This window comes from Erinaceus europaeus, unplaced genomic scaffold (assembly GCF_950295315.1).
Source record: "Erinaceus europaeus unplaced genomic scaffold, mEriEur2.1 scaffold_273, whole genome shotgun sequence".
Taxonomy (NCBI): Eukaryota; Metazoa; Chordata; class Mammalia; order Eulipotyphla; family Erinaceidae; genus Erinaceus; species Erinaceus europaeus.
The window spans coordinates 18,838-34,535 of record NW_026647253.1 but is presented as its reverse complement, the minus strand read 5'-3'; the positions used below and the strand labels follow the sequence as shown (position 1 = coordinate 34,535).

Sequence of the window (15,698 nt, the reverse complement as noted above, 5' to 3'; positions counted from 1 at the left end):
AAGTTAGGTAGTTGCATGTTAGCTGTCAGGTTCAGGCAAAAATCAGTAAAGTCATGGGCTCCTTGGAATTTACTTAAAATAGACCTACTAGCCTTTTCAATAATGGACACCCCAAACCTCATCTGCTCTATTTATGCCGTTAGGTTTTTATTACTAAACATTTTGTCCTGCTTTATATCTTAATGCTTTTTCAGCCTCCAAGTTGCAGATGTTACCATGATGCCAACCTGACCTCCCTGGGCAGATGACCCCATCAATGTGTCCTGGAGCCCTGCTTCCCCAGAGCCCTGCCCCACTAGGGAAAGAGAGAGACAGGCTGGGAGTATGGATCCACCTGCCAACACCCATGTTCAGCAGGGAAGCAATTACAGAAACCAGACCTTCCACCTTCTGCACTTCATCATGATCCTGCGTCCATACTCCCGGTGGAATAAAGAACAGGGAAGCTTCCAATGGAGGGGAGGGCATATGGGGCTCTGGTTGTGGGAATTATACGGACTTGTAGCCGTTTTAGGTCAGGTCGCAGGTGGCTTACAACAAACAGGGTACTTACTAGTGATACTGCCACTTACGCTTGATACTTGGTGTCAAGCATTCACTTGGATAATTCTATTTTTGTCCCTGAGATCTACCACAGGTAATAAAAAAGGTGATCAATAACAATCTGTTAACTACAGGAAAGAGAATGGCGGCTGCAGTGGTACCCAGTTAAGTTCACATAGTACTAAGCGCAAAGGACCTGCTCCAGGATCCTGGTTGGAGCCTCCCCCACCGCTCCTGTTCCCCACCTATGGGGGGAAGCTTTACGTGTGGTGAAGCAGGTCTGCAGGCATCTCTCGCTCTTTCTCTCTACTTCTCTATCTTCCCCATCCATGATAACCCCGGAGGGGAAAATATATATAATAAAAATGGCGATAGAAACAAAATTTTCCATTGCCCCCTACTTAACATAAGTGCTTAGTGGTTTGCAGAATCTGGAACTTGTGCTTCTGTAAATACAAAGTCAGATAAAGGGGAGAAGGGGTAGCAAGGAGCCCAGTCAAATTCAGAGTCTTATCTGTGCTCATAAAGCCCCTGCCCCCCAACCTCAAGGTCTAGTTTTCTTTACGACAGCAGGAGGTGGTCTGCTCTTGGCCATCAGCCCCTGCCTGGCTTCTGTTAGTCAGGGAAGGCTGTTTCCCAGGGAGAATGGACAGATCGTTCTTTATACCATAGCTGCTTGCCAGTTCAGCCAAGGCGAGCACCACAAACTCGTCCGGCAGCTCGAGGATCCTGAAGTTGCTCTGGACTTCATACATCACAGAGTTGAAGTCGTGCGCAGCAAGAGACACCAGAATCTCGCCGGCGACCATTCTGATTTCTCTGTTGATCTGAGGAGGGAAAGGAGAAGGAGGATAACTGCAGGGCAGAGGGGAGGGTATGGCGCATCTGCAGAAGAAAAATCTCCACAAAGTTGTTGACAGCCCCCTGCTGCCACCCACCCACCAACTCTTCTCCACAGGGAGGTCAGGTTGCTGAAAACCCAGATGGAGAATTTTAAGGGAGGTGCCAGAAACAAACGGGGAGGGCTGAGCACACTTGCACACCCCCCTTCTATTGTTTGTTTACGGGATAGGACAGAGAGAAATTGAGAGATGTGGGGAGACAAAGAGGGAGAGAGAAAGATAAACACACGGAGATCTGCTTCACGGCTTGTGAAGCCTGCTCCCTGGGCTCCAACGGGCTCAAAGCCAGGTCCTGGGTGCACAGTGACAGGTGTGCTTACCAGGTGCACCACTGCCTGGCCCCCACTTTAATGCACTTTTAAATCAGGTCTTATTTATTTACCTTTCTTTCTTTTTGTCAGTGATTTAATAATGATTGAAAAGATTGTGGGATAAGAGGGGTACAATGCCATATAATTCCCACCACCAGAGTTCTGTACTCCTCTATTGGAAGCTTCTCTGGTCTTTATCCCTCTGGGAGCAGGGACCAAAGATCTTTATGGGGAGCAGAAGGTGGGAGTTCTGGCTTCTGTCATTGCTTCTCCACTGGACATGGGTGTTGGCAGGTGGACCCACACCCCCAGCCTGTGTCTGTCTGTCCCTAGTGGGGCAGGGCTCTGGGGAGGGGAGGCTCCAGGACACATGGGGGAGGGCGTCTGCCCAGGGAGGTCAGGGTGGCGTCATGGTTGTAATAGATGTAGCTGTGACTGCATCTATTACTACATCTGGAAGAGAAGAATGGCTTCGCTCATATGCCAAATAGAGAATTGAACATATGTATGTGAAAAAAAAGTGTCAACCTAAGACTGTGTTAGAAACTATAGTGGTTATCTTGCTGGGGTGGAGACCTGTGGTGATGGGAGTGGTGAGAAACAAAAAAGGACTATACTGTACACCATTAAGAAAAAAAGAAAAAGGAAGACAGGACCATAGGAAAAAAATGGACAAATAAATATGTAGACATTTATAGAACTAATAGTCAACACATATCTGGGACCTTGGGAGAACTTCTCACTGCAGTTTCCGATGGAGGGAATGGGGACACAGAGCTCTAGCGGTGGGAACAGTGTGGACTTGTATGCCTGATATTTCATAACTTTGTAAATCACTAGTAACGAAATCTGTTGTTTCTTTACAGACTTAATCATCAAGAATAAAGCTTACCTTGTGGTCTCTCATGTCCTTAGAAGCATAATAAATCAGCTGATGAACGATCGCATCATCTAGGATGTCAGAATTCTGAATAATGGAAGTGAGTTGACTATAGACGCTTTCCTGTGAACACACAGAGCGTGTACAGAAGCAGTTTGTGAAACTGAAGGAGTGAGAGACGGTCCAAGTGCAACGACACCATTAAACTAAACAGTGTGTCTCTATCACACAGTGGGTTTTCTCTGTCTCTTCACTGGGGCTTCCTGAACACAGTCAACATTTTAGGAGAAAGGGGCTACCAGTAAAGCAAGAACTATTTTTACTTGTCCACTTTCATTTCTCTTCCTTCCTTCCTTCCTTTATATTTCTTCCTTCCATTCCACCCTTTTCTTTCTTTCTTTCTTTCTTCCTTTCTTTCTTTCTTTCTTTTTCTTTCTTTCTTCCTTTCTTTCTCTTTCCTTCCTTCCTTCCTACCTTCCTTTCTTTCTTTTTTCTTTCTTTCTTCCTTTTGTTCTTTCTATTTTTACTTTATAAAACGCTAGTAAATCAAAAAAGTCTTTAAATCCAGAGGGGAAAATCCTAATTGTGAACAAACATTACAGATGTTCAGAGGGGACCTTTTGGTATTTGCACTAGGAGCCCTGAGATTTTGTAGAATGGCTGTAAACGTGCTAGTCAATCCATTTCTACCCGCATCAGTTTGTAGATTATAGAAAGCTGTATTATTTAGCTAACTTTTAGGACAGTACACTCTGATTTCTTCTATGTGAAACATCATTGCTTAAACATTATGTCTTCCATTATAACTGCATCCCCCCCCCAAAAAAAAACATTGAAAGCTATCTAGGAAGTCAGGGAGAAAAGAAGACGCTAATGTGAAGAAGGAAATCCATGATATGCTTCAACAGCTGAACTTGGAAAGGTAAAGTGAACCGGACGTTTGTTTTCTTACCTTACTAATACTGTCTTCTTTATTCAGCAAGTCGAGAGTGAGGTTAATGTCTCCCAAAGTCTCAAAAGTGCCTGTAAAAAAACCAATTATGTTCTGAAATGTATGTTTATTTATATTTGTTTATTTATTGCCTCCAGGGCTGTCACCGGAGCTTGGTGCTGCCACTATGAATCTACTGCTCCTGAGGCCATTTTATTCTATAAGACAGAGAGAAATTGAGAGGGCAGGGGAGATAGAGTGGGGGAGAGAGAGACACCTGTAGACTTCCTTCACCTCTGGTTAAGCATTCTCCCTGCAGGTGTCAATCTGGGACTCGAATCTGGGTCCTTGTACGAGTCCTTGGCATGGTACTATGTGCACTTAACCGAATGTGTCACCGCCCACCCCAAGACTATCTTCCTTTTCAGTTGTTGTCACAGAACAGTCTCCTTTCTCCCCTTCTCTCCCTCTCAGTGTCATTTCTACCCATCCACTATCTCCTTTACTCTCACTTTCCTCCTTTCCTTGACAGCTAGTTCTTGGGTGGCAGTAACTATGTTTTATTTGTATTTCATAGGCTTGAAAATTACACCCAATGATTCCCGCCCCCCAACTGGGATTCAGTGTGGAGGAGAGGACAAAAGATGCGAGATTCCTGTTTATCCCTCTGGTGACATAGGCATCAAACATCCTCTCTTGCAAGGCTTGGCTCTCGGACTCCATGCGCTTTCCTCCGCCTCAGGTACTCAGATATCCAACCAAACAACAGTGACTAGTTCCTTCCTCTTTCTGAGTGTCTCCTCTGGTATCCTCCCTCCTCCCAAGCCCATCTGCCCATCCACACACATCTCTTTTCCTTTCTGGCCCTGCTAGGTGTCTTTTGTAGTTCCATGCTCAAAGAATCCCGCTGTTTGAATGACCTACATTTTTTTTTCCTGCTTCGGGCTTCACCCTTCCATTCTTTTTCTTTTTTTTTCAGTTAGATGGTCAGAGACAGAGGGAAAGAGTCTGAGACATCACAGCCCACTCTCACTGCTTGTTGTTGGGAACATGTGTGAGCCTGATAGAGCTTAGGGAGAACCACCCCCATCTTTGGATGGAGGTCTGAGAAGATAACCTCTTGTTAGTCTCTCTCAACCGGGGTGAGCATAAGGGTGAGCAGACTTGGTTCTTTCCTTCTTGACTCTCAGGCCCACAGATACCCCAGTACTTCCCTCCATTAACTGCAGGCCACATGGCCACAGATTCACTCATTCAAAGTCACCTTCTGATCACAGAAGAACACACCTTATCACACACTTCATCACACCCCTCAGACCCCAGACAAGAGAAATGCCAAACTATATGGCCTTTTGATATTCATCTTCTCTCTGTCTCACCCTACGGGTTTAACCCCTATGCTTCTCTCAAATACCTTTGGATAATTAAGTTGCTTGTGTTATGGAAAATAACTGTCTTGTATCTCATCAATTCCTGTCATACCAACCCCCTACCTGAGGGGCATGCTGACTGTTAAGAAACCTGTAATTTCTGTCATATTTCAACAATAATTACCTCCATTGCTTTTCTATTTAACTCATGTCAATTTTGCTAATAAACGGACTCTAGGATTCTGGGACTCTAAGGACTCAGATTCTAGATTCACGATAAGAGTCCCCTGGTGTCTTTTACTTCGTGTCACCCCTGTCGTGAGCGAGAAAGAACCAGCCCGTTACCTTTCCCCTGGAGGACACCCTGATGGAGAAGGAGGGAGACACCCCGAAATCTGGTGACTGAGGGCTCAGACCAGGTGGTAAAGTACGCACTCTAGTCCCAACCCTCAAACTCTCATATATGTGTTTAATTTGCACTTCCTGACATATATGTTTCTGAATAAAACTCTCTAGAAGACTGGAAAAGAGGAGGCAAAATAATCGAGCAGTTTCACAGACCTCATGAAAAGCTTCTCAGAGAAATTAAAGGCGGTTGACACAAGTCCTCGGACCAAATAACATAGCCTTCTACGATCTTTTGTGGCAAAACACAAAGCAGCTATATACGCAAACTGGGACAAATACACCCAAGGACTTCTTCTGGCATTTGTAACTAAACATTAATTGCCTTTCTTTCACCTGGGTCTACATTCTTCTCAGGTAGACGACACAATTTTCAAGGTCCAGTAATCAGTTAGGATAGTACTCTTATTATTTACAACTGTGTGATAATGCCAATTTGGACTAAGGCAGGAACAGAGAGAGAATTCTACTTTCACATAAAATTTCCTAAAAATGGTAAGGCTTACAGACCTTTAGCTGCACACACCAACTCCCACCCTCCACGGCAGTTGGCCACACAGACATAGGTAATTAATTCCTCAGGATCCAGGGATATTTACCTGCGGGTTCCTCTGGGCTCTGAGTCATGTCTTGGCTGTTTCAGGCTCTCTGAGAGCACCCAGGTATGAGAAATAGTGCGGCTAAAATACCGAAGACTCAGGTTGGCAGGTTTCTCAAACAACCTTCGCATAAGGCTTTCTAAAGGTGCGTTTCTACTCCGCTGGGTCTGCACAGTGATCTGGGGCCCTGCAGGGAAGAGCTGCTGAGAAGGACGATGCTGCAGTCTACCACCGAGACATCACTTTGCTTCTGAGCTGCTGACGGCGAACAAAATGGCTGCATCTCACTGAATGTTGTTCCTTGGTTGGAAACCAAAGTCTCTGAGAAGGAAGAAGTTAGAGACAGGGACTTAAGCCATTTTGGTAGACTGAAGGATTGCCTCTCCTTAAACTTGGGTCCATTGATCGTAAAAATGGAAGTGGCTTTCCCTCTTTTCTGGCCTCGTGGTGGTAAAGCCTTTATGGGGATCTTGCTTATCGTTCTACTAGATGAAATCCAGGCACACACACTGGGCATGCTCAGTGGATTGGAATACCTGCCAGGGGCAGTTGAATGGAATGTCCAACCGACAGCAGCAAAAACCCAAGAGCCTTCAGCCTCTCTCTCCTGCTCTGCTTTACTGGACTCAGGGAGCCATGACCCGACCATTGACTTGCATCTTGACTTATTCCAGGCTGACTGTTTCTTTGACTTCATTCTCTCTTTCCAAATCCTTTTCCCCTTGGGTCTTTTGACTACCATGCCTTCAATTTATTTGTGCGGGTATAAATCTGGTGCCAGAGTTCCCTTAACCCTTTATTGCTATTTTCCTATAGTGTAGTGCACAGTGTACGTGTGTGTGTGTGTGTGTGTGTGTGTGCGCGCGCGCCTGTGTGTGTCTGTGTCTTAACAGAAATCATCTGGTATCTTCATTTAAAATTTCCATTTCTAGGTCCACTTCTGACCTGGCAAATTAGGCGAAGGGACAGGAATCTGTCTTTTTCATGAGTGCCCCTGGATGTTCTTGAGTTTACTCATGCCTGAGAAGTCCTTACAAGGATCCTTGCGCAGACATCCATAGGGGATATCTGAGAAGTGTGAAAGTTAATTAAAACATGTTCCTGGTGACTGGGCAGGACCCGTAGATTTGCAGCTTTCAGCATGCCTCACACCTGCTGGGAAGACAGGCTGAGAACAGGAGTGTCCTCTTAGGATTTAAAAAATATTTAAATTTAATAAGAGAGAGATATGGAAAATAAGGTATGGAGAAAGAGAAATTGGTGCCCTTCTCAGCTCTGGCTTAGGGTGGTACTGGGATTGAATGTGAAAACTCAAAGTCTCAGACATGATGGCCTTCTGTATAGCCATTATACTAACTCCCCAGTGCTATTTTCATTGGAATGTTAAAAAAATAAAATTTTATTTATTTGCTATTGGATAGAGACAGAAATTGAGAGGGGTGGGGGAGATGGAGAGGGAGAGAGACAGAGAGACACCTGCAGCCCTGTTTCACCACTCATGAAACGTTCCCCCTGAAGGTGGGGACCAGGGGCTTGAACCCGAGTACTTGCTCACTGGAGTGTGTGTACCTAACCAGGTGCACCATCACCTAGCCCCCTAATTTTTTCTTAAGTGATTGGATAGAGACAGAACTTGAAAGGGAAGGCGGGGGTAGAGACAGAGAGAAAGAGAGGCCAGGGGCCGGCGTATCAGGTTAAGGGCACATAGCAGGAAGCATAAGGATGCGGGTTGGAGCCCTTGGCGCCCCACGTACAAGGTGTCACTTCACATGTGACAAGGCAGGGCTGCAGGTGTCTCTCTGTCTCTCTCCCTTTCTGTCTCTCTCTCTCTCTCAATTTCTCTCTGTCCTATTCAATAAAGAAGAAAGAAAGAAAGAAAGAAAGAAAGAAAGAAAGAAAGAAAGGAAGGAAGGAAGGAAGGAAGGAAGAAAAAAATGGCCTCAGGAGCAGTGGTTTTGTAGTGCTAGCACCAAGCACCAGAAAAAACCCTGAAGGGAGAGAAATTGTGTGTGTGTGTGTGTGTGTGTGTGTGTGTGTGTGTGAGAGAGAGAGAGAGAGAGAGAGAGAGAGAGAAAGAAAGAGATTGAGAGAGGGAGAGAGAGAGCTGCAATGCTGTTTATTGCTTGTGAAGCTTCTTCCCTGCGTCCCCCTGGTAGGGAAAAGGCCTAAACCCAGGGCCTTGCACACGGTAACATGTGTGCTCAATCTGGTCTGCTAACACCTGGATTCTCTCTTAGGATCTTAAAGGTCAGCGTACGATATAATCAGTTATAAGAAAACTTGCCATTTAGATGAATACTGTAACTGATTTTTTACACAAGATCTATACCTAAAATTTTCTTTGATCTCACAAAGATTAGGGAATTAGAAGACTGATACAATTAATTTGTAATGTATTCATCCAGGTAAATGAATTATATATTTTCAAATCCAAATTTTTACTTGAAAACATCTGGCAGACACATTTAACAGGTAAATTCTGCACAGGGACTAACAAGTCATGTGTTTGCTGAATATTCTTTCAGACAAAACACACCTACACAGCACATTCTCTTTTTACAAAGCAACCTTAAGATAGGTTAAACAAACAAAATAAATAAATAAATAGAAAGGTGGCGGCTCACGCAGTTGCACACACACACACGGCCATGTGCAAGGATCTGGGTGGCAGCTCACGCAGTTGCACACACACACACGGCCATGTGCAAGGACCTGGGTTTGTTTCTGTGTCTGCCCCCAACTGCAGGGGAAGCTTCATGAGTGCTGAAGCAGGTCTGCAGGTGTCTGTCTGCCCTTTTAATTTCTCTCTGTCCTATCAAAAAAAAAAAAAGAACGAATGGCTGCCAGGAATGGTGAGTTCATAGTGCTGGCAACTGAGGCCCAGCATAAGCTTGATGGCAGTTAAAAACAAAACAAAACAAACAAGCAAAAAAACAACCCCAAAACACAGAACAGCAAACTGATTGTCATTTCATTTCATTATTTTTTTTTTTCTGGGCCTACCTTTTTTTTTCCTTTGTTTTTTCTGAAGCCCCAGATTTTCATGCTAACTAATGAAGTATTATTTCTAGATATTTCCTTGCCAGGAAGCTTAAATTCAGCTTGTTAAAGGAAGTGAATTTCTCCTACCCAAGGCCTCTCCTTGAGCATGTGGGAACCACCACCCTCTTTCAGTGTAGCTTGTTTAATTGACACTATCCAACCTCAGGTGTACTAAGTTCTAAAAATGAGATGCTATCAGACAGGAATGTTAACAAGGCAGTAAAGACACAGAAGAGTAAGTATAAAACAATCTCAACATTCACAGGGGCTTTTATAGGTCGTTTTGGGGGCTTGTGGTATTACGGCGGAAGACAATTCATTTAAACCTTGATATTAATCCTGTTTATGTTTTTCTGTCACTCCCATTTATTCAGTAGGTTGCTTTCTCTACTGTCAGTGGCAAGTCAGCCTTTTATTTTTCAAATGAAGTATCAGATACTATACAATCTATGAAAAACATAATTAGGCTGCATCTTTTTAGAGCTCATTTTTCAAGACATCTCTCATCCCTCTTACTTTCAGACAGAAATGTATAGAAAACAGTAGATGAAAAATTTATGTAAAAGCAAATGAACTATGTTTCTAGCTAGTAGCCTCACGTTTTCTTCCCCCCCATTCTTCCTTTCTCTTTCCTTTCATGCTTTTTGTTATCTCTTTTTGTTTCTGTTTCTTTTCCATTCTTTTTTGCCTTTTCTGTTTGTAGGAAGCAACAAAGGAATTTTCAGTATGATTCAATTTAGTTCATAGAAGTATCCACTTACTAGACATGCTTCAAGTAAGAAGCTACCCGGTAGAGGTGGTTGGACTTGTGCTAAGGAGGGAAGTCGTATCTTAACCTTAAGGATTTACAATGTAGAGGGAATAGCCAGTTCACTGACACAACTAACTGGTAAATGAACTAGAATAGCAATGCGTGACAGAGGAAGAAACAAAGTGTAAAAGAATCGTGAACTCTGTTTACAGGGCACAGACAGCTCTAAAAGTGATGCCTGAGGAAACACATGGACTGAGTTTGGTGTATTGCACGAAAGCAAAGGACTCTGGGGAGGAAGCAGAGGCCATCAGGTCCTGGTGCAGGATGGTGGAGGAGGGTCTAGGCTGCGGGTGAGAGAGCTTTGCCGAAAACAGAGATTTTATACATGCCTCAACAACTGTACTTGCTGTAAACCAATAATCCCCTGCCCCTCCCCCCCATAAAAAAGTGGTTCCTGAAAGTAGAGCTGAGTTCTGTAAATAACACACGGAGGTATTCATCTTCTTCCTTTGTTGGGTAGAAGAAAGCATACTCTTTCTTATTTCTTTGACAAAGGGAACATAAATAATAGGGTTTTCATAATCTCTTCCTATGCAAAGTTTTTATTCTTACTATTTTCAAAGAAAATTAACAGCAGTTCAACTTTTCTATTGCGACTATGTAATGTGTATGTACATCTATGTATATACTGATTATATATGTTACATTCAAAGTACTATTCAGGGAGGATCTCAGAATAGGATTTAATGTGAAACAAAAGAAGAGAGACGAAGCACAGAGTAAAACTTGGACTTTAGACCAGAATTGCAGCAAATTCTGCTTCAAACTGTTTATGTTCTCTTGTAAAACCAAGCTCTCTGGATGGAATTTGAGTTTTCAGCTGCATAAACCGAGAGGACTAGATTAGGTGATTTATGAATCGTTCCCTGCAGGAAGCAATTGCGTTTTTTCTTTCCTTAAAAATGCAAAACAAATTTATGCATGACATTTTTATTTAGATATTTTATGGAGTCTTTCTTATGTTCTTCATGTAAACCTAGCAGGCAGATCTTTTTCAGCACTTCCTCCCTTGAGGAATTGCTTATTTACAAGATTGTTGTCTTAAAGGTCCAGTTTCACACTTCCCCAGGATGGGTGTCTGCGCATCTCACCCTCTGCCAAGTCATCATCTCCACCAGAGAACACCGGGTCCGCATCCTCCCTGCCGCCTGCCCCCTTTTGCATCCTTGGTTCAGCTGAAATAGATGACAGTTTATTACAACCAGTTTCTGTACTTCCCTTTGCTTTGCTTTTTCAATCCTGTTTAGGAGTGAGGTCGTCAGCACCTGACTTCTGGCTTGTCTTCTGCAACAGGAAACATTCTAGTTCCATTCGGATCCTAGCAGACAGAGATATGTGGTTCTTTCTTTTTTAAAAAATATATTTTTTAATTACCTTTATTTTGTTTGATAGAAACAGCCAGAAATCAAGAGAGAAGGGAATGATAGAGAGGGAGAGAGGCAGAGAGACACCTGCAGCCCTGCTTCACCAATTGTAAAGCTTTCCCCCTGCAGGTAGGGACCAGGGACTTGAACCCAGGTCCTTGAGCACTGTAATACGTGCACTCAACCAGGTGCGCCACCACCTGGCCCCATGTGGTTATTTCTTAAAGCAGAGCAGTATTCCATCATGCACATGTGCCACAACTCTTCAATTTTATCTCTCTCTCTTCTCCCCCCTCTCTTTATCAATCTCTCTCTCTCTCTCTTTTACCAGAGCACTTGTCAGCTCTGGTGGTGTGGGGGTTTGAACCTGGGATTCTGGAGCCTCAAGCATAAAAGTCTCTTTGCATAACCATTATACTATCTCCCCTGGCCTAACTTCTCCAAATATTCATCGGTTCTTGTTTCCAAATGATGACCACTACTAATAATCTGGTCAGAGTCTTGCTTAGATATTTTAGGATAGGCGTTTTGTGTCTTTGGATAGATGGGTAGGAGAATTGCTGAGGAACATGGTGGGTCAATCTGTGAAGTTTTCCAGACTATTTTCTGGATGGGCAGTGCTGGCGTCCCTCCCAGCTGTGGAGACAGACAGGTCTGTTCTCACCACATCCTCCCCAGCGTTGGTGGTCTCTGTGCTGCTTGATGTAGTCGTCCTCACAGGGCTGAGATGGGACATCACTGTCTCCACATAGAAAATTAGAGATTTTTGAGCATGTTTCCTCTGTCTGTCTGCTCGTTATCTGAACATCTTCTTTTCAGATTTTTTTAGAAGCTTTTTTTTTTTTTTTTTTTGGTAACTGAGTTCATTTTATTTTTGCCTCCCGGGATATCACTGGGGCTCAGTGCCAAGTACTATATAAATCCACTGCTCTTGGTAGCCATTGTTTTCCATTCATTGAATAGGGCAGAGAAAAACTGAGAGAGGAGGAGAGAGACACAGAAAGAGAGACGCAAGACAGACGCCTGCAGACCTGCTTCACCACTTGTGAAGTGTCCCCGCTTCAGGTGGGGAGCTGGAGCTCAAACCAAGATTCTTGTACTTAATACTGTGTGTGCTTAACCGAGTGTATCACCGCCTGGCTTCCTGAGTCCTTCCTTCCTTCTTTCCTTCCTCCCTCCCTCCCTTCCTTCCTCCTTCCTTTTTTTGTAATTTAATAATGATTAACAAGATTGTAGGATAAGAGGGGTACAGTGCCAGATTCCCACCACCAGAGTTCCTTATCCCATCTCCTCCATCAGAAACTACCCTCGGGGAGTATGGAACGAAATCCTATATGCAGTGCAGAAGGTGGGAGGTCTGGCTTCTGTCATTGCTTCACTGCGGGACATGGGTGGTGACAGGTGGACCCACACCCCCAGCCAGTTTTTCTCTTTCCCTAGTGGGGCAGGGCTCTGGGGAGGGGAGGTTCCAGGACACATGGGTGAGGCCTGCGGAAATCAGGATGGTGTCATGGGAGCATCTGCAACCTGGTGGCCTTCGGTTCTCCTTTGTCCTCTTACAGCACCTTTTTGCCAATTTACAGATGAGTTATATATTCCACCATGGCTCCCCTTCGTTCCCTCCCCTATAGTTTCTCTCCTACTGGCATGATAATCATGTTCCCACTTGGAATCCCCAGGGTTTGAAGCAGATTTATTGTGGAGAGTCTGCCAGGGGGCTGCCTGAAGGCCGCCATCTTGACTCTACCCCTCCCCCCATGAGTTCTTTCTATATCTCGGTTCTTAGCCCGATATTTACATGCTACACAAAAGACTCGGGCATTTTCCATTCCTTAGGGCATCTTTCTGTTTTAGTGACGTCCCATCTGCTATGCAGAAAGAAGCGTTTCAGTTTGATGTAGTCTCAGTTTCTTTTGGTTTCCTTGTGGTTGGGCTTGAGACTCCGAAGATACCTCCAAAGGCCGATTCCATAGGAGGAGTGTTCAGTCAGAGTGGTATTGTTTCTGGCTTTGATCCATTTGGAGCATGGCCATGCATGCTGCCCATGAGATGTGCCACTGGCAGGTTGTTTAGTAGTGACGGACCCCTTCAACTTCTGTTTGTCCACAAAACTACTCATCTTTCTATTTAGTCCAATGAGAGTCTAGCAGAGTAGCATGGCCTTTGTTGGAAGCCTTCCTTGTTGAATACTCTTGCCGATCTCTTCTGACCTTTAAAATTCTCTGTAGGAAAAGCTGTTGATAAGTCTATGGGGCAGGTTCACTTTGGAATGAACTTGCCTCTGATATGATGGTTTGCTGTGGCGAAGTTGTTATTGGTCTGCTGGGCTCCTGTTCTCCCAAAAGGTTAGCTAAGAAGAGGTGCAAACTGACCCTGGACTGTCTGTAATTACTGTGATGGGTAGCTATGATGTGCAGGGCCTAGCTCACCTGCTCTAAAGTGTTGGTATGCATGAGACCCCTTCTGTTTCATTTGGTTTAAATCCCCCCTGCTTAACACTATTCTATTTACATAACCACTTCATTCTATTTACATAACCACTGTTAACAAGTTCCACCCTCCCTCCAGGGCATTTGTGCTTCAGTGATAGGATTCTCGCCTGTTCTGCCCCCTCCTTGTCACACTCTGATTTTCACTAGTCACTTTTCTCTCCACCCTCTCTATGTCACATCCTGTTTCCACCCTACTTGGCAAGTATATATAAAGACAGCATTATGAGTTGTACAGTACTGTACCTTGAGTTTAGCTTAGCTCGTCTTAGATTGTGCTGCGTCCTGCATGAATAAAGAGATACTGCCTACAGCTCAACCATGAGTCCCTGGTCGTCTGTTACCTGCCCGTGAAGCCAGCCCGGCGAAAACAACCTAACCCGTCGAAAACAACACTAAAGTAGCCGGATTGGGCAAAGGTGCAGATGAACTGGTTAGTGAATTAATTCTGAAATTCCCCATAGGAGGAGGGAGATGGCTGGGGTTCTGTTCCTTGTAGGGAAGAGTCAATATTTTAGGTGAGAAGAGGTGCAGGTTTACGGATTACCCGTTAGTCTCTGGATAGGATAAGGTGATGGGCAGGGTCTGCCTGGCTTTTCAGCCAGAGAGTCCATCAGCTGAGAAGTGACACTCAGGATCAGCTCTGCAATCTTTGAAATATCTAGATGGAATGAGAAGTCTTCCTCCAGTTGGAATCTCCAGGCTGTTGGGAATTAAGTGACACAGAGAATCACACATTCCGAGCTGTGAAAAGGGTGGTCTGAGGGGTACAGCAACAAGCTAGCACCTTGCCCGAGGGTGGTACGCAAACTATGGTTCAGTCTCGTTGTTCCTTGATGAATGATTCTCAGGAGCCCTTAGCCATCAGCTGCTAATCTGAAATTGCATGAACATCATTTATTTTTCTGTCCAGTATCAAGCATGATGCGTTTTAAAACGGAGACTACAGTTTTGAAGCCATTCTTCCAGGAACCTTGAAGGAGCTGACAAACTTAACCCAGAGAAGGGAAATTGCAGATAGATTTTAAATTAAAATTTTTTTATTTATAAAATGGAAGTGTTGACGAGACCATAGGATAAGAGGAGTACAATTCCATATAATTCCTGCCAACATTTTAAAGTGATTTTACCTGCGAGTGATAAATACTTCAGCCCTGTGCAGATGAGTGATCAGTTTCTAGCTAATTGTTTCTCAGAATAATTCATCTATTAAGTATTTCTAGTTTTGTTACTAGCAGAAGCCAGGAGAAAAAAGCTTGTGCTTATAATCTAGAAAAATAAAAGATGCAGTTAGAACTTTTTACCTTGGAATTACCTTGCCTAGTAGCCCGGCTTCCCAGGAACTGACTTCTTTCCCACTCTGGAGTAGGGTCAATGAGACTCTCTTGGATGATTAATCCAGTGTATTTTTCAGGACAGTAATTCTAATAAGTTCCCAAAATGTAAAGATATACAAGACCGCTTTAAGACTAAATACAACTGTAAATCAACAGAAGCCAGCTACAATGTCTTATTTCCTACAGTTGATGACAGTTCCTTTCTCCACTTAACCGACCAATTTAAATCTTGACAAGTGAATAAAAATAAAAGTTATATAATACAGTCAGCTTGTGGCATAAAAGATAAATGCAGATTGTTACTATGCCTCATATCAATGTCTAATTCTTCAGTTTGTTCTATTGTGACTTGTTCATTATTTTACTTAATTCAGAAGCCCCCCCAATTATTATTTTTAAAAGTTTATTTAAGCGTTTGTACCTCTTGATCATGTATGAGTTTAAACATACATATATATGTACGTACGTTTATATATGTGAATGTACATCCACATAAAATTCAAAATGAACATATCTACTGTGAATGAGCACACGAACTTAGTTGTTGATTCATCTGTTCTTAGATCCCTACATTGCTATGCACACGGGCATATAAACACACCCACACCCTCCAACCTCCCTGCCAAACAGATTCATGACTTTTGCTGCTGTTGGGATGATAGTATTTATTATAATACATTTTCTTTGGTTTAAGTATTCCAGTGTAATTAT

The 15,698-nt window shown here is 43.6% G+C and overlaps 1 protein-coding gene across 1 annotated transcript in view; it reads right to left on the bottom strand.

Moving 5' to 3' along the window:
- MROH2B (maestro heat like repeat family member 2B) overlaps positions 1 to 6,428 on the bottom strand; it is a 79,928-nt gene extending 73,500 nt beyond the window's left edge. Inside the window, exons 1-4 of the mRNA XM_060183867.1 lie at positions 5,942 to 6,428; positions 3,589 to 3,659; positions 2,649 to 2,759; positions 1,211 to 1,370 (exon numbers count right to left, since the gene is read on the bottom strand). Coding sequence (XP_060039850.1) covers positions 1,211 to 1,370; positions 2,649 to 2,759; positions 3,589 to 3,659; positions 5,942 to 5,969 — 370 coding nt within the window. The 5' untranslated portion in view covers positions 5,970 to 6,428. The remainder of the gene's footprint in view (positions 1 to 1,210; positions 1,371 to 2,648; positions 2,760 to 3,588; positions 3,660 to 5,941) is intronic.
- Between the last annotated feature and the right edge of the window lie 9,270 nt (positions 6,429 to 15,698).